This window comes from Empidonax traillii, unplaced genomic scaffold (assembly GCF_003031625.1).
Source record: "Empidonax traillii isolate 1590-97213 ecotype Southwest subspecies unplaced genomic scaffold, ASM303162v1 scaffold347:size1123457, whole genome shotgun sequence".
NCBI lineage: Eukaryota > Metazoa > Chordata > Aves > Passeriformes > Tyrannidae > Empidonax > Empidonax traillii.
Window position 1 is genome coordinate 1,022,064 of NW_020955540.1, and position 19,171 is coordinate 1,041,234.

Consider the following 19,171-nt stretch of genomic DNA (forward strand, 5'->3'; position numbering starts at 1 on the left):
AAAGAGCATAATGTTTATGAAAATACAGCTGCTTGGGGAGTTCTCAAAAAACACAAAGGAGACAGCAGTATGCTGGCAGCTGGGCTGCAGAAGCCATGACTCAAATCAAGATGCAGACTGCCAAGGGAAACATCACTCTCCAAAATCTGCCAGTCATTCTGGTCACAGAGACAGCAGTCAAGAACTTCCTACGGAACATTTAGTTTGCTTACCTGGCCATAAGAACTGCTGCTGCCTGAGAAACTTGGCCCACCCTAGGACAAGGACATAATTTGGTTACTTGCCTTTTGCTACGGAACTCCACCTGCATTAGGGAAAGGAAGCAACTGCTTCCTAAAGCTGTGCAGGGCAGTATGAGGAGCAGGACATGCTCCTGGCTCTCACGAGGGTGCTGAGTGCCATGATTTCACACGCTGGGATTCCAGATAAATAAGTAGTACATGGATAACACACACTTTCAGAGACAATGTGCTTTAAAGATCAACTTCTGAGGGATTGCTAAGTGCTTTTGCTGTGCCATGGCTCTCCATTTCTCAAAGGCTGCATTCTGACTGGTGACTGATTGACACTTACCTGGCCATAGGAACTGCCACCCTGAGGTCTGTAGCCCTGCAAGAAAGGCAAGAAATCATTTGCAGACAGAGCTGTGTACTCTCAGCAAAGATGCAACAGAAAAGACCAATTCCAGTAGAAGTTCCTCTGCATTTTGTTCTTTTTCCTTCATGGTATTTCAGTGGTGCAAAACAAAATCAAGGATGACTTGGCAACACCAAGAAGGAAAAAGACCCACCCACACCCCAAAGTCCATTTACCAGACAGACTCCTACAGTGCAGTTCAGAAAAAGAGCCTCACCTGGCCATAGGACTGGCTGCCTTGGGAACCCTTCAAAAAAAAGAGAAGGTAGTTATCACCATGACAAAGAGGCTTCTTTAAAGAGCATAATGTTTATGAAAATACAGCTGCATGGGGAGGTTCTCAAAAAGCACAAAGGAGACAGCAGTATGCTGGCAGCTGGGCTGCAGATTGTCTTACTTGTAGCAAAAGCCGTAACTCAAACCGAGATGCAGGCTGCCAACCTTGAGTATTTTTGGTCTTCAGTACTGCCCTGCTCCCTACAGGTCATACCTACCCTTGTGAATAGTTTTTCTGATTACATGTAGTGCTACAGACAATATTGACAGACATTTGCCTCCCTCCTACCCCCTGCTCCACAAAAGGTAGAAGTCTTGAAGAACCTTCATACTTCAGTTCATACTATAATAGTCTCAAGTTTTAGTTTGCAACAATTTGTGATGACATTATGTTAGTATTTGTGGAATTCACACACTTGTTTTTCTCGTATGTAGCTTTATAGCTTTAAGTAATGCTGAAAGACATTGCACATCAGTCCATGATTATGATTCTTCCTTATTCTTGATGTGAGTAAGCAACTACCCTTTATGTCTTTTGCAATATGAGGTCTAACATGCTTAGAATCTGAATCTACCAGTATGGGACTGATGGTGTGGTAATGAGCCTAGCATCACTTTTCCTTAGTGCCATGAGCTTTGTGCTCCTTTCAGAGAACAAACACACTAAGTGGAATTCAGTCATTTCAATTCAACCTATCACACAGGGAAATACATTTGTGAGCATTCTGAACAAATTAGTTGAACATCAATACCAGATGATAATTTTATGAACAAAAGTAAGAGAAATAGAAATATCTGCACCCTGTGAATTAAATTTTAAAATGCGGAAAATAATTTATTTCTGAGTTGCGCTGGCTTTGTTTCAGTGAAGTATAGAGGAATATTTGTAGCCTCCTTTGAGTTCATTTACCTGAGTGTAAATGCTGCTGCTGCTGCTGCTTTGCTGCCTTTGTCCACTCTACATTGGAAAAAAAAGTTACTTATTTTTAAGAGGAATTATGTACTAAGGCATTTCAAGAAGCAACTCTATCCTTTTATCTACTAGGCAGTTTGACAGTCACACAGAGTTCATTACACCTTTTCTTACTTGATGCTATCTCCATGTGATACAAAACGTATATAAAGATCCTTCACAAATAAAGTGCTAAAAGTATTTATATACTTTGATATAAATCTTCTTAAAGAAAATTCATTGTATAATACATCATTGTGTCATATTGAGGTATTTCAAGTGAGTTTTAATAATTCTGCCCTTCAGTGGTAGCACACAAACCATTAAACTCATATCCTTTGTATTAATATTATGACTGAATTTTCATGACTAAGCACAACAAAATTCTGACAAAGGCTTTGTCAAAACATGAATTGAAAAAGCCATGGTTACAATTAAACCAAAGGAAAAGTCACTGCAGAAAATATTTTGATTCCCATGAAGTATGTGGATTATGAGCAGAATCAAATATAATTTATATCTACATATTGAAGACAGTTAATATTTGTAATCAAAACACTGTACATTTATATTCAGAAATAAAATAATAAGGAAATTTTATTCCTTTCTCTGCCAGCATTCATCACTACTCATGAAAGAATATAATGCTGTACATTTTGAAAGCAGGGATTTTCAAAAGACAAATATCATCTGGGATAACCTGCCACTGATCTTTCAGGGAAAGTGAGAATTTGCTGCAGTCTAACAGACTGGCATACAAAGGAAGGGAAGCCTAAACCATTAAGAGTTGAATGTAGGTTAAAATTGCAAAGGACCCAGAAAAAACCCAGCTGCAGTGGTCTTTAATCAGCACCCAAGTAAGATATCCACTTTACTGTAGGCTCAAAAACATCCTACTCCACCACTGTAGTTATATCTAAATTATCCACACTTATTTCTTCTCTAAGAGAGGAATAATTACTTAGTTTACTGAGACAAAGTTTCATTTAAAACTCAAGTGTAATGGAGAAGAAATGTCTACCTGTACTATGATCCTTGTAGCAGAACTTCCCAAACTCTGAAAAAAAAATTCAGAAACAAAAAAACATAATACAGCACATTTAATTGTCTTGTTTGAATGCAATGCACTGGAACAGAAAATAGTAAATTTATATATACCATTTAGTTTGTGAAAATAAAGGGAAAGGTCATATGTGTGATGTATTGAATACCAGTTTTTATCACCCGGCATTGAACTAGTTTATTCTCAGCTCTGAAAGCCTGGGCTGGCAGACTGGCCCTACGAAGTAATTTTCTACACTTACATCTGCTTCTGTTACAACTTGTCTGGGGAGCAGCAGAGCACAGGCCATGCCTTTTTTGCACTAGCACTCAGCTTGGCTGTTCCAAATGTGGTGAGTGAAGCTAAGACACCACCATCACTGCAGCTCTCTCACTGTTATCTGCATCAGACATACATCACCACGCATGCAAATCCGATTCCTCACCCAGCCATTTGTTTGCTGAGTTTTGGGGCATGAGGGACAAATGCAAAGGCATAACACACCATCCTGAGAAACTGGCTTGATTCCATAAGAACTATAGCACTAATATGGAGATAATAGGAAAAAAGTATGCTTACCTGGGGGAAGGTATGACGCTGCAAGTGAAACAAAACAATTTTTACTTATTGTGCATGAGGGCTTGTCCAAACAGAACATTGCAGCAGAGAAAGGGAAAAAGGGCTCAGCCAAATGTGAAAGAACGATATTAAAAGGATAGGGTAGAACAAATGCATCTCAATCTTCATTCAGGTCGGAAAAACATGTTCCATTACAAATTTAGCACCTATAAGATACTACATCATACCAACTCACTTTAAACTCCTAAAGGCTAAACTGAGTTTCAACTGACTTATGAGTTCCAAATAAGCACAGTGGAAATTTAATAGTTTAAAAATTAGAATGGAAGTGAATTTACAAAAGAAAATTCCAATAGAAACAAAAACTATTCAGGAACACAGAGACTGAATGCATTGAGAGACCTGGAATCTGCAGCTAATCCAGTCTCTCTGCAAGTACAAACAGCAATCACAGAACCACGAGATTTATACCTAACTTATAACTGGCTTTCCCTGAAGATAATTATGCACAGAGGGTAAACTCTGCCTGCCAAATAATTATCTCCATACACCAGGAGCCTTTCTGAAAAATTAAAAATGTAGATATTTGAAAGCTTTTTGAGTCAGAATCCTCAATATTATAAAGAAAAACTGCTTACCACAGGTGGAAAAGGGTTGCTGTTGGCAACGACCACTACCTGTGGAGAAATCAGAGGAAGCTGTTTACTCATCATAGTGACTATTTAAATTGTTAAATGTTAGAAAAATGAAGAATATTGAAATCTCTATAGTTACAAACTGATAATAATGCTGTGGATGATCACTTTTATAAAAAAATTTAACACCCATTACCAAGCAAAGAAGAATATCTATGTATACATGGTTTACACAAGACTATAAAGAAATAAAAGACTTGCTCCCAACCACATAATGACTCAGCTGTAGAGGCAGAAGCAGGATTTCATGTATTGTACAACATACATTGGCCTGTACTGTATGTACTTGTTGATCTTCAACTTTCCACCCCAAACCAGAAGATTAATTTATTTTGTTGGTGTTCAATATTATGCTAAAAAAAAAAGACTTGATATTGAGTTTATTTTTAAAAAATGAAGCAAAATGCAAACACATTGAGGTGTTAATGTTTTCTCACTAGAAGTTCTCGCCACCTTCTTTTTTTTTTTTTTTTTTTTTTTTCAAACTGGAAACAGTTTGTATTATCCATTGATATGAAAAGGAAAAGGAGAGTTGGTGCTCTCGAGTAAAGAATTCTGCTATAGAACAGGAAGAATTATTAAAAAATAATTGCAAAGTATGTTTTAAATTCTTAAAACAATGGTAAATTAAAATGGATAAAAACAGCTGTGTGGACATGAATTGGTCCACTTTGTGTTTACTGAACACACCATAGTATTAGCACTGAGCTTCCTGGGGACTGAACTGAGAGGAAGAGTCCATTTAAATATGAGTCAAATTCAACAATAAAATTAATTCTATTGATTTCTCTTTCTCTGAGCCACACTTATTCTCAACCCCTAAATGAATAATAACTACATAATCTATATACTTAAAAATCCTAACTACATCACAATTGCTATCCTAACTTTTTCAAAAGAAACATGTATTTTATATACAGTTGAATCAGCTATCAGCAAGAGCCACCACAGCACAGCTAGTTAGTGTAAGACTTCTAAGTACCAAAACAAATCAAATCATATGAATCAATCAAGGTTAAAACCTTGACAAATCCTAACTGAAGTAAGGGGAGTCATGACAAGTTATAACTGCAAGAGTTTTCCCTTTCACAAGGAGAGCTTACCTTCTTACTGGAATCAGAGCTGCTTGAAGGGACAGACTGTAAAGAATACAGAATCCATTTTTTGCTTAGGTAAATGTATGGCACGTTAACTACAGCACTATTTTCCACAAGAATGTTTAGCTAACATGATTCCCTTGAAGCACCAAACAAAATAAGATTCTGAAGAACGATATGAATGTATTGGCAATTACTAAATGAACAACTGAAATAAATCCAGTAGCTTGATTTTTTTTGCTAAACACCAAATTATTTTGCTAGTTTTATAGAGCACTGTATAAAAGCTGCAAATGTTTCCTTTCATATAAAATTGGAAGTTTGTTTATATAATTGTTAGAAAAAAAAAAAATTAAGCTCTTCTACCTTCTTCAAAAAGGAAAACAGCCCAAAATTAATCCCCTCAAAATTAAAAACCCTGCAATTGCAACAGCACCTGGAAAAAATGGAATATACCATCAGAAGGTAAATGTTTTAAATGAAGCACAAAATAATGTGTAGTGAAGTTTTCCACTTCATTAACCAGTATGTACAATTGCATAGGCAAAAGCCAGAAAAAAATGCCTTTAAATCTTAGTAACTATCAAAGAAAGCACTGACTTCTGGAAAATCATAACAAAAGTAACTGGTGTGCATTTTCAGAATAAATATAATTGAGTTTTGGTGCAAAACAGAACTAAATAACTTCTAACAAAGTAGATAAAACAACATAACACCAAACATAATTCATCTGCTGAAGTTGTTTTCAGATAATGTTACTGAACCATTTGAAGACAGTTCATCTTTATCTCCTTCCATAAATTTAATTATTGTTTGGTAGAAGTTGGGCATAACTGCTAAGCTTCTGAATACCTTAGGAAACTGAAAACATGTTGGAAAACATGGAGTTACCTGGCCATAGGAAATACCACTGGATGAGGATGCACTCTGAAATAAAAACAGAGAACAGTTATTAATTCATACCAATATTTGTTAAATATATCTAGAAGTCATCCTTAGATGTACACTTCAAATGAAGCTGATTTTACCTAGGCTTGAAATAAATCTAGGGCAATAGTAAAGTATCCTGAATTTGCTTAAAGATAACTGATGTAAAAATTTCCCAAATTCTAACATGGTCATAGGATTACTGTTGCTCTATCAAAAAAGCAGTTTACACTTACATATTAAACAAAGATAAAATATATTTAATGTTTAGGAACTAATATAACTAATGATGTATTTAAAGTTGAGCACATGATTAAGCAGTTTCTTGGCTAGGGTTTAAGTTCCTGACAGGCATTAGAGTGTATGTTCCTCTTCTGATTAATATTTTTACTTGCTTTTGTAATTTTAAAAATTTGAAATATATCAGATTTTAAAATAAACCTGTTCTCATGGGAAAATGAAGTAAATGAGATTAACAATAGAAATTTCTCAACTAACTAAGGAATTACTGGATTAATAAGTTAAGATTGTAAAAAAACCCCAAATAGTACTGCACGATATGCAATATCCAAAGACAATTACTCTGAGTGATAAAAAGCATTACACAATAAGAATTCTGACATTGAGTAGGCTAACAAATTAAGTGTTTGTAATAGATGATGAGTAGCCCTTATGACATAAATGATTAGCTTTGAGGAACTGATAATATAACACCTTTTAATTTTGGCTTTTAAGATCAGAATAATACCTCAGACTAACACTTTTCCTTGCTATATTTAGGAAGACTAATGTAGCTCTGCAACAGAGAATCAAATGTGATTTGCAATAAGGAGATGAGTTAAGAAGTATAGGAAGAGACAATCAGTAAAAACATCTGTAACCAGCTTACGTCTCTGCAGGCTTGTTGACTGTATGTACCAGCAGCACCTCCCTGAGAAAAAAAAGAAACCAGTTATTTCTCATCTATAGTTGCTTAAGAAGGAAAGTCACACTTCAGACACCCTCAGTTCTGACTGATCCTTGTGTAAAGAATATATGATAAGGAGGGAATTGTAGTCTCCTCTATAAATGTGTGAACACCCACGTGTGAACATGAGTCCTTTGTCTGTCAGTGATTATCTAGTGGTACCCGGGAAACATTTTAAAACAGGACTTTAATAAATTATAAAGGTTTTATACAAAGCTCGTAATTCAAACATACTATGTATGTCATATGCACATGCATGTGAAAATGAGGAAGCAGAGAAACCCAAAAGAGACGAAAGCTAACATCTTCCTGACAGATAGTCAATAAACTATCAAATGTAAACTTTCAGCATAAATAGAAATACTTCCTTTTTTAACATAAGCCTCAATTGTTATTATTATTACAATCAAGTCTCAAAACCTGTAATTTTGTTTTCTTTGCAAAAACCCAATATACATTGTGATGAATTAATTTCATATTTTACAAGTACTGATGACGTGACTGTTTTACATTTTTACACAGTTTCATTTACTTTTTTTTTTTGTTTCTTTGATGAAATGTTTGGATTAAATAGAAATTTTTCACTAAAAAATAAAAACCTTATTTTGAAACTGCTGAAAGGAAAACAAAATAATTATATATGTATTTGCATCCGTACGATTAGTCACTATCTTGATAAAAATGTTTCAAGTAAGTCTTTGATCTATCCAGCACATTCATTACATTGCACTGTTGCATCTTTCACCTATTTCTGGATGACTGGCTTAACCTGCCCAGGATTCATAGCTGCACAGGTATCTCTGCTGCCTGAGAAATGAGAAACTGAAATAGCCTTAGTTCTTGCACAAGTCTGCGTGGTCACTTCTGCAAGGAGGAACTACCTAGAACCAGTCCTGTCTTGAGCAGAAGGAAGAACAGATACCTCGTACAATGAGTGTAATGTAAGTGCCACAGATAACCCCTTGCGGTCCTTTTTTTTTCACGATTCTATAATCTACATGTTTCTATTTTACTTTTTAACTTCTCTGTTTTCCAACTACTTAATATAATTGAATAAACTGTAATATTCATCCTCTAGATCTCTCCTCTTCATTATTTTCTGTTTGCAACACGAACTCCCACATGAACAGTCATATTAAATAATGCCACTGAGGGCTAGGAGTTACTGTAAATATGGTTATGCCGGGGACAAAAGAGTAAATGGAAGAATAGTGCTTACAGGGCCACATCCACTGTTGCTTATTGTGTAGACTACTCCACCCTGAAATAAAAGCAGAAGTCAATTATTTCCATGTGAAAACAAAAGGGGGAAAAGACAGAAAAAAACCAACAAACTCTGCTTTTCATGGCACAGAGAGCTGTGCAGCTGGCAATGTGTACGTGCTAGCAAGGGATAAGCAAGCACAGAGGTTATCAGTTCACTGGCAACTGCCTGTAACAATTCTAATTTAGCATAAGACATTAGTCATCATCTGGATTTCATATAACTTCCATATAACTCTGTCATTGGTCATGAAACCTTTCAAAATTTTACTAAATGGTTCATGTTTTTAAAAAAATTAAAAACTGGTTACTTAGCGACAAGATAAGAAACTCGGCTCTTAGAAAAGAATATGTATTATATATGAAAAAAATAATCTGCAGAAAATCAGTTTTTAGCATATACATCAAAAGAATTTGTATTTCTCATTATCTGGTAATTCCAGTTAGAAGTAGTAAAGACTGAAGAAATGTAATATTACTAGGTTATTCACTAATAACTACTAGTAAGTAGTAAGAAATATATCCTTGAGAAGCTCGGTTCAAGAAACTGGAGGCATACCAGAAAACAACTAAGAGTTAAAGGGTAAATAGGCAAATTCATGTAGACAGTAATGTAGTGAAGATAATTAACTAAAAGCCAAGGATATATTTCTATGAGCAATGAAGTGGAAGTGTCAAGTGAAAATGCAGACAATACATACCCCAGAAGTTTAAAAAGACTAACTAGACAGTGATTAGACCCCAAATTTTCAACTGCAAATATAATCCAGATGTTACTGGAGCTTTAATATAGGCACGAATATCTGGGGGAAATTTTGCAAATTCTTGTGGAAAAGACAGTGAAACACAAGTATATTTAAATCTTTCATTTTGACTATTAAAAAAGACGGAAAAAAAAAAGGAAAAATGCCTGATGAATTAAGAATAGGTACAGTTTCATTTTCATTATCCCAGATGTCACTAAAACTATGAAATAAATGGTTTGTGACTGTGTTTGTATGCACAGATGCACACACAGGTAGACAACTTCTAGGAAGATGGAAGGAATTTTTTTTTTTTCCTGAAAAGAGTCAGGTTAATGTTTGACAGAAATGATTAAATTGTGAAATCAGAGGTGGTGAAGCAGCTTGTAGGTAAAAATACTGACAGCAAGCTATTGAGTGAAGTAATTGAACTTAGTCCAGGTGCTGAACATACTGTTTACTGGATAAATAACTCTGCAATTCTGTGATAACTAGCAGAGAAGATATTTCAGTGCAGTGTTTAATCACCTCTACTCTGTAGTTACACCATTTTAGTCATTCAAGGTTACTAAAGGAAAACATACAAAGCTGGAATTTAGGGCTCATACCTGGCTGCCTGAATAGCTGCTCTGAGAAGAACCTGAAGGTCCAACCTGTAAAGAAACCAAAATGGTATTTAATATTTTGTAGGCAAATTATTTTATGTAAGTGATTTTCAGGAAAGAAAGTGCTACTTGGTGGGAAAAGGAAAAACCCAAGAAGTAACTACCTAAGACTTCATTCCACCAACTGATACTATCAAAATTATTTTAGAGATCTTTCAAGCCAAATAATTAAAACTATACCAAGCCAGCTGTTATAAGTAACATAATTCTGCTGTTTGCATCCTTTTTTATCAGACTTCATACAGTTTTGTCCATCACTGAGGAGGGAAACCCACAGTGCCACAAGTAGACTAAAGCAGACTGATGTAACTGTGTATTCACTAACATATTTGCTGCAAAAAAAGCAAAGAAGAAAAAGAGGCTTCTTCACTGAGCTGCAACTGATAGTTTTCAGAGGAAAAAAATCAAATTGTTATATTTTATATCTAGATCATGATTTGCAAAAGGTGAAGTTTTAGAGCTGTTGGAATAAGTGATCTTGAACAGCAAGCAACCACTAGGAATAAAAAGTGGACAGGAAAAAGAAAAGTTCTATTAGAAAGTTACTTCAGATTAGCTAGAGAGAACCTGCAGAAGGAACTGATATGCCTGACAGCCACTTAAAAGGTTTTGGATTTTAATCAACAAGGGTGAATTGCCAAAAAGGAAATTAAATTGAGTGACAAGAGGGATAAAGAAGTGACTAGAAGCAGTTTTTGACCAGGTCTTAAGATCTTGGGCAGTTAGCAGCATGTCAATGTCTGTAGAGAAAGGATATTTACCATGATGCATCGGCCTTGTGTCGTGTAAGTCCCTCCACGCTGTAAGAAAGTACAGGTTCCAGTTACTGGTTATTGAATGATGTACAAATACCAAGTTATTTTAAACAGGAAATCAACTAATTCACATTCATAGTCTGAATGAAGAAATCAAGTGTTCAATATAATCAATATATTGCTGATAATACATTACACACTTTAAGAATCTCACCTGAGAACTAATGTTAACTAATTAAAAATAACAATACCCTCAAACTGAATACAAAAAATGAAAGCATAAATGAGATCTTGCTAAGAAAGTAATTTGAATGGTACAATATAATCTTCACACTGCAAGCATGAAACAAGTGGACCAGGAGGAGAAGAATTCTAAAACTGAGGTAACTAAAAATTGGGAAATTGAAGAAAAATTGCTCTTACCTTGTTACATTCTATTTCGATCGTAAGCTGTTGGGGGGAAAAAGAAAAAAGGAGGAAGCATTTCCATATTATTTACTGCAGAAAAAAGCACATCTTACTATAGAAAACAGGAAATACTTTTGGTGAATGTGAGACTAGAGACAGGTTTTCACTCTTCTAGATCACAAGTTCATAAATCAGCGCTGCTACAGTCAAGAACCAATACAGTAGCTTTGAACAGGCTTTCTTTACTTAAGCTGCCAATCATGTTTAATATGTTTCATATAAGCATAATTCTTGGCAAAAATATTTAGCAAACCTAAAGATCATTTAGCAAACCTAAGTCCATGCTGCACAGCTATAGTTCCCAGGGACTGGGGCAGGAGTTAAGAACAGTACAGTACCCAGAACTGCAGGACAGTTCTCCTTATGGTCAATTTTCTTTTCTTTTTCTTTATGGTATGGGTTGTTTTGATAACTAGATTATTACCTTTCGTATTTCTGGGGGAGAAAAATAGTATTTGCTGTAATTTTCCTCATTTTAATAAGAGGATTAGGCAGATTAAAATTATTGAAAACATGTAATGATTTTGGCCATCAGTTAAGGACAACAAATACGTGTCTTGTATCAAGTCAAAGACACTTTAATTTACTGTATTAATTTCTAGTATGCAAATACACCAAAACATACCTTCCTTTTCCTTTTTTGTGTCCCATTTACTGACTCAGAATGTGTAGGTGTGAGAGTTTTGCTTTGAATTCCAACCCAAAAATTGTCTAGATTTTGAACAACAGTTGCACTAGAAAGAAAGCAAAAAAATAATTCTTTTTCTATCAAAATATTTCAGTATAAAATACCAATAAACTCTCCTCCCCTCTTGCCCCCAGCCAAGAAATCCAGTGTATTTTGGTTATAGGGGTATACAGTATAAGTTTCACAGAACACTTTTCCAGTGACTTGTATTGTCATCTGACACAATTTTGAAGATAAATGAACCCGATGCTGAAACAAGCAGAAGAGGAATGGACACTGTTTGAAGAAACACTGATCTCAGTGAAGGGTATCAACTCAAATGCCTGAGTTGTCACAACTCTTTCCTATTCTAACAATCTATATCAGTGATGGTGAATTGATTTTCATGGCATTAATGAGCGGAAGCAATTGTGGCTTTGTGTTCTTTTGCCCGTTCTTTGTATTCCTCAAGATACAATGAAGCAAGGCAAAGATGGCCCTTTCATAAATTTGCACTTCAAACAATTCAAGCTGTCAAATATTTAGATATTTCCCAATTACATCAAGTGTGTGGTTTTTTTAGATCAAGTGGTACTTTTACCACCTTCAGATCTGCAAGAAAAGTAGCATTAAAAGCAGGATAAATGTGTCTTTTACTGTTCTCAGGAGTTTTAGCATTTAGTTCATGAGTCATAAACTCATTTTCAAACTTGTATTAGAAGAATTTACATCAATTTACTATTCTTCCACTGTTCAAAACGAAAAAAGGTGTAACTGAGCAGAGCCTGCACTTCATGTATTAAGGGAACCGGTTACATTCATTTTGTTGCTGTTGTAATTAAAGAAGTCAAAGTGTAAAAACTGGTTTCTCAAAGATCCATTAATAACACTGTGCTTAATGGAATTATTTACATATATTAAGATCTGTAGGACAGTGTTTACCTTTTACACTATATCTTGAAATGGAAATCATTTTATTCAATAGACATAGTGGGAAGTTATGACAAACTATGAAAAAAATCATGATGGCAGCCAGACAAGAACATCAGAAACAGAAACACAGGTCCATCTCAAATTAATCCACAGAAATGAAATTTCTGGGGAAGAAAATAAATAAAAAAGAAAAATAATTATTTACAGAAATTGAATCTCTCCAACGTCAGGTGGAGCAATCCACGTTGTTGTAACTTTCTGTTTCACATCTGAATTTGCATGACTTATTGCTGAATTCTGCAATTAAAAATAAATAAAAATAATCACGTAAGATGAAAAAGTGATTTGACCTATATTATTAATGGAACTGTCTCTACTACAGCAGGTAACATTGATGTCTTCCTAAAAAAGCCAGGTAGTTTGTACATTAGATTCATATCACAGATAGAGGATACATGTAGTTCTTGAAAAAGTCTCATTTTTTTAAACGTTCTGATGAAGTAGCTTTCCCATATAAAAAATTCTCACTATTTCTATTATTTAAAAGTAATTTAAAGTATTCCAAAGACCAAATACATACCGTCATATTATGACATTCCAAGCCTTTGGTGTTTGGATCTGTAATTTTAAAAGTACCAACAGGAGTATCTCCATCTATTTCTCGAGCCTGTAGATTAAATCCTTTAAAACCAGCTTCTCTAAGTGCTTCTAGAGTCACTGTGAAAAGAGATATTTTGAGAAATTTAAGTTTCATATGCAACTAAAACCTCCTAAATGTGTAACATCTAATTTCCTTCACTCCAAGGAACAGGACTGCACATGTACAATTTTAAAAACCAGTTAAAAATTTTTTCTTAATTATAAGGAGAATGACTATAAAGGAAAAAATTTGGAGAGGGGCTGCTGTGTAAAGAAACTTGAAATTTTTGATTTACTGACAATTTTAAAAGGAATTCTGATCTACCAAATGATGAGTGGCCCTGCTGAACAAAAGGTTATTTATTTATTTTCTGTCTAATTAGGCCTACAAAGTCAAAATATCTACAGGAAAAAAAGAATTGCTTTTCTTTCCAGCTCTATTTTAAAAGAAAAGATTAACTTTTTCTGAAGGCTGAACCACAGACACATTTTCATTAAAATGTATTATGATTGGAAAGAGAGAAACTAGACAGTTCCACTTTCATGTTCTATATTAAGTAAAAAAAATTCATAATTATATGAGCTACCCAATTTAATTCAACTTCTGTTACTGAAGGAGCTCAGAAAAATATGGGAAAGAACAGTCTCCTGTTTTATTTATATCCAAACAGAAATTAAACTTCAAAAGGCATAATCAAATTTGTTATGGTCTACTAAAACTTTGATCTGCTAATTCCATTATTAGGCACTTTTGCAAATAAAATCAGAATAATGGTTTATGCACAAAGGTACGTGTACTCATTAAAAATAAAGAGGGATGAACTGGAATGACACAGAGGTCAAGGCAAGGACCAATCCTACCCTGATAATGCAACATTTCCAAACACCTGCATAATTAGCCTTCCAATTTGTCATCAATTTTCAGTCCTAATTCACTAATTTTCCCCAGGTCTCACAGAAGCAATGACATCCAGAACTTGAATGCAGTGTTAAATCAAGCAGAGATGAGACTATAAGAGTGTTGGCACATGGAATGCCCCGGGTCAAACTGCAATAAATTCAATGGAAGGGCAACCTAACGCAGCTCCCTGAGACCAGGTACTGGGTGCTCATAATTTGAAACCATAGAAAAGTAGTGGTAAAAATAGGCATGGTTAAAATAAAAAAAAAAAAAAAAAAAAAAAAAAAAAAGGAGGAGAATAAAAGGCAAGGCTAGTAGCATCTGGGATTCAATATTTTTCTCATTATAAATTCCATTTTACCCCACAGAACTGTCTGTATGTACTTAACCCACCATCTTTCTGTCAATACCATTTTAGAAGTAGCTATCTGCAATCAAAAAACTCTCCCATCCTTGAAGGAGCTATTCATATGTTTTTCCAAGAATAGCAGCTATAACAGGACTCGGATGCTTCTCCATTCTTTTCCCCTTATGTATCATTCTCTGTGGAAGCCACATTCGTGCTACAAGGCTCAAGTAAAACAGCATCCCAGCTAGACAGTAGCTACTCAGTGAATAATGAATGCTCTTCTTCAGCTTCTGAGATACAAAAACAGACGTGTAACAGGTTACAACTCTCTCCCACTTCCATGCCCCTTCTAGCATGAATGGTCAGAAAAAGAAGCATTCACAAGTCACTTGAAGTGTGACAGCACCATGGGATGGCATCACAGTGTGGAGAAACAAGGCTGATAAAGTGTCTCATCCAGAGAGCAATTTAGGATTAGGAAGATAAAAAGGTGGTTTAAACCATAATAGCTCCACCCCTTGCAATTTGATAAAATCTGGGATACAGCTCTTAGAAGGATGACTCAAAGTGTCTCACTCCTGAGTTGTCTCATACTGCGTCCTAAATTTTTATTTTCCTCAAAGATGACAGCATGTGAAAAACTAATGAGTAAGATCCCTTTGTATTGCAGAGGCCTGGTCCGACAGCAAATACTCAAATACAAGGTTAATGAGCAACTAATTATTAGTCCAGTTTGGCCAGCTGTCCCATTTAATTTTAATTTTGTCACACAAATTACAGCATAAAGTTAAGAGATATTTATTAGCTGGAAAAAAGAAAGAATACATTTTGAGTTATACATACATATATAAAACCATTAAAAATATAATAATATATCAGGTATAGATCAACAAGATTGAAGTTAAAAAGTAAATTATCCAGACTGAGAAGGAAATAGGGGAATTTTTATGAAGACTGGTAATTCTGGAAGACACAAAGGTGTTATGTCATTGAGGTTATTTACCTTGGACTTCATTTCCTGGCTCGAAGTTATCAAAAGATACAGCAATAATATATGGTGGTGCAGATGTCTGTGGTTCAGCTTCATAGTTTGGTAGCAGAGAATCACAATCGATTGAGGTGTTTGTCTGTGGAAAACTGAGGATTCCAGGCAAAAATACCCCACAGAACAAAAAAACAAAGCAGGAGGGTCTCTTCATCTGTGGAACAAAAAGACAAGATAGTTCATAGTAACTGCTTTTTAGTAGTTGTCATGTTTGACAAATATTGGCTTTTCTCCAGGACAGGAAACAGAATGAGCCGTGAAAGCTGTGCTTGCTTTGCATTCATGTATTTTGAAGAAAATATATTAAAGTAAAATACTTCTGTACACTGGCAGAGCAGCGCAGTGAGAGGCACAAAAAATTTCATTTTAAAGTACTGAATTATTAATGGAACTTTCAATTCTCTGGTTACATGACAGCAATCCATTAACAGCCATGTCTGCTGCGTTACACCTTTGAACTAGAGAAGTCTTTAAACAAAGTTCCTCAGTGTTGCATTGGCAGATTGAGCTCAGCGCCTTGGTTATTCCAGAACTAAGATGCAATCCTTGTTCTCTCAAACTGGAGATATAACCATGATTAGCATACTCTCTTTTGACTGCTTTTCCTACTCTCAGTTCCAAGGTATAGTTAAGAAATCTAGTCAAATGATTCTTGAAGGAGGTAACGATAGACTACTGCAAAGTCCTCTGGAACTTCTAAACAATTTAAAAATACTAAATTGCCAGAGCATGTTTCTTATGGGCAAAGAATAAACTATACCCAGTAGAGAAATTCACAAACTGTAAATAAGAGGCAGGACTCAGTTCCAGCCTTCAAGGACTGTCTGTGAAAGGAAGATGTATTTTCTTTATAATTCACTTGTAGGACTGACACTGATTGTAAACTGTTTCCAAGAAAAAAAGGAAACATTTCCCAATAGTATTCTCAGTTGTTTAATATCAGATTTTATGGCCCATGTCCAAAGTCTAAACATTTAACCATGGCACCACGTAATTTGCCAGGCCATTACATCTTACAAATAACTCACTGTTCCAGCTACAAAAATGCTGATACAACTGTTAAATCACAAGAAGTATTTAATGATTGCTGTCTGCTATAGGATTGCCTTGTGTGACACAACAGACAGTAACAAAGAATGGAGATATTTACTTTAGATTTTCTAAAGCATTTCAAACACCATTTGTTTAAGAGGTATGTTCAATTTGTATCATCTACCTGTGTGTCTTAATTTGTGCATGAAAGTGTAAGACCATTTGGTTTTGCATGTGCTAGTAAAATAAGTAACAGAAGCATCTGGAAGCAGGGGAAAAATACACAATTCCAAACACCCATGTACTTAACTCTGAACTTAAACAAAATTTTAAAAAGCTACTGAGTCAGCAAATAATAAAACAGGTGACTGTGAAGTGTTGAAAAATTTCCTATAAGAGGAGGAGGAGGAGGAAGGTTTGCATGGTGTCCCAACCAGTCAGTGCAGCAATCAGGAAAGCGATATAAGCTTTAAAGCTTTAAGTGTCTTTAAAGCAGATGTAGACTGTTCCTCTCCAAAGTCTCATCAAAGTGTCACTTCAACGGGATCCTGGTAAGCATTATGTTTTGGTATCAGTACGCTGGGTGTGGTTATCCAATCTTTGGTGACGATTTTGACATGGCCCACCTCTAATTAAGTTTTAAATACAGCATGTAGGTGCTATTATATCAACAGATGAGGTAAACAGTGATTTAATATGAACCTGTCCATATGTTGTTGAAATCTTTTCTGACTCATGGAGAGACGGAAAAAAAAATCTGTTTCTAATTAAATGTTCTATTTCAAAGCACAAAGTCCTTAGTTTAGCCAGGACTGGAAAATTGTCTGGAGCTGCTCTCTGCCACAAAAGAAAACCAGTCTGAAACATCCTTTCCTCTTTTTCTAGCTAGAAAAGAACCAGAAACACAAGCACAACAAGTTGAAACATGGCTGAGATGCCTTCTCTTTGCATCAGCTCTCTGATTTAACAGTTCAAGAGGTATCCTAAGAGTCTCATCATGCCATCTTTTGGAACTAGGTTTTAGATGAGGAAGATATACAGTGTCTTACAAAATCCCAAGTCCAGACTTGAGGCAGAAAATAACTTTCATGAGCTCGGAGTTCCAACACATATTTGATGGAATCATGTTATCTAGCATCACAAATTTACCTTTTCTCCATGAAAAATGTAAAGAAACAAAAAGTAAACATTTATAAAATAGAAGCATAGGGAATATTTGTAAGACAGAAGCATAGGAATATTATTTTAAAGCTTCTAATTGAGTATAATTATGAAAAATTAACTCTATCCCCAGTTCCTTCATCTGATGGAAAAAATTTAATTAGTTTTTATCACAGATTCAAACCTTTCTTCCTATGAGTCTATGTGGACCTCATCTACGTGGCCATCATCATCACCTGAGTTGCTAACTTAAGAATCCTCTTCCATATTTAGTCTAACACGACTTCAGGCCAACAATTAAGTCCCAGAGTGACACTTAGCTACTGTATTCAAAGTCTACTGGACTCAGAAAGACACACTTTGGTGGTTTGCCCCTCCAGAGCCTTGGGCAAATTTCTGAATAGAGACAAAAATTGTTTTAAAAGCTTTTAAATGTAAAGCATTTAATTAACAGGATAAAAACCTTTCTGTAATTTGAAAAACACAGTCCTGGCAAGTCCTGCCAACAGTTTAAGACTAAGTGCTGTATGCCCCTTTCTAATCACATTCTTTACAAGTATTTTCTCCTTTCTTCTCTTCTCCTAGACACTCTTGATGAGCCACAGACTTACTCTGTAGCGTTTGAGAATAAGTATCCCCAGTTAGTGTGACCCTGTCCACCACATCCCCACCAACACACCTTATCCACCAAGTGTTGATGCGTGGGCATCCTCCGGTCCCTCTGTGGTCAGTGTGGAGGAGCTGCAGCCGGGCAGTGCAGGTGTCCCAGGAAGATGAGAGAGAGGAGATGGAAGGCTTGGCCAATCCGTGGCAGGGCGGGGAACCAGCGCGGCCAATCCGGGCCAACTGCGCCTCTGCCGTGGAAATTGGGACACCACAGGTGGGACTGTCCTGCCCAGAGCTGGTGGTGACAACACACTCCTCTTGGGTGAGTCACGCCCCCTCTGACCTTTATCTAGGCATCTGGCATAGGAAGGGCCTCTGAGGGGTGGTAGCCTAACCTAGTATGGGGACTAAAATCTACAGAATTGTGCTATACAAAAAACACCTTACTAATATTTCCTGAGCACTTCCAGTAAAATATTTACATCAGTCTGTTACCTGAGAGTATTCTGCTGCTGGTTTTTCACTTTTTTACTTTTTTCTTACACTTGGAAAAGACATGGAAAATTCCAATCACTGTAGTACTGCCAAGCGTTTTCTCAGAGCAAAGAATTAATGAGGTTGTTTCATCTTATGTACCTTGTGGGAAGGAACTGAAGTTATTGCATCTGACCTGCATTCAAAACTTTTTTTTTCTTCTTCAGAAGCATTTCCATAAGGTATCTACTGAAGATGGGGAGAAGTCCAAAAGCTGGATGACATATACAATAGAATAG

The 19,171-nt window shown here is 35.6% G+C and overlaps 2 protein-coding genes and 1 long non-coding RNA gene across 3 annotated transcripts in view; all 3 read right to left on the bottom strand.

The window, feature by feature from the left end:
• LOC114061668 (loricrin-like) overlaps nt 1-1,124 on the bottom strand; it is a 38,357-nt gene extending 37,233 nt beyond the window's left edge. Inside the window, exons 1-2 of the mRNA XM_027892363.1 lie at nt 1,059-1,124; nt 854-883 (exon numbers count right to left, since the gene is read on the bottom strand). Of these exons, the coding sequence (XP_027748164.1) occupies nt 854-883; nt 1,059-1,124 (96 nt within the window). The remainder of the gene's footprint in view (nt 1-853; nt 884-1,058) is intronic.
• Nucleotides 1,125-1,829: 705 nt separating this feature from the next.
• On the bottom strand, nt 1,830-6,204 carry LOC114061655. Its single transcript, XR_003572174.1, has 6 exons — nt 6,169-6,204; nt 5,284-5,319; nt 4,124-4,162; nt 3,486-3,503; nt 2,886-2,921; nt 1,830-1,870 (listed from the first exon to the last, which is right to left on the bottom strand). It is a non-coding gene; the product is annotated as an uncharacterized LOC114061655 (long non-coding RNA).
• An 838-nt stretch (nt 6,205-7,042) lies between these two features.
• LOC114061669 (putative defense protein 3) lies at nt 7,043-18,822 on the bottom strand. The gene is made up of 10 exons (XM_027892364.1): nt 18,472-18,822; nt 15,558-15,753; nt 13,246-13,382; nt 12,871-12,962; nt 11,691-11,799; nt 11,021-11,047; nt 10,604-10,642; nt 9,786-9,830; nt 8,391-8,432; nt 7,043-7,135 (listed from the first exon to the last, which is right to left on the bottom strand). The coding sequence occupies exons 1-10, from the start codon at nt 18,499-18,501 to the stop codon at nt 7,043-7,045; spliced, it is 810 nt and encodes a 269-aa protein (XP_027748165.1). The 5' UTR covers nt 18,502-18,822.
• Between the last annotated feature and the right edge of the window lie 349 nt (nt 18,823-19,171).

Excerpts from the sequence above, each read along its gene's own strand:
- LOC114061669 (XM_027892364.1), bottom strand. The coding sequence starts at position 18,501 with ATGCCCACGCATCAACACTTGGTGGATAAG. Across the intron at positions 10,643-11,020 it reads TCGAAATAGAATGTAACAAG|CGTGGAGGGACTTACACGAC; the intron begins GTAAGAGCAATT and ends ACTTTCTTACAG. Across the intron at positions 7,136-8,390 it reads GCAACAGTGGATGTGGCCCT|GGAGGTGCTGCTGGTACATA; the intron begins GTAAGCACTATT and ends TTTTTTTCTCAG.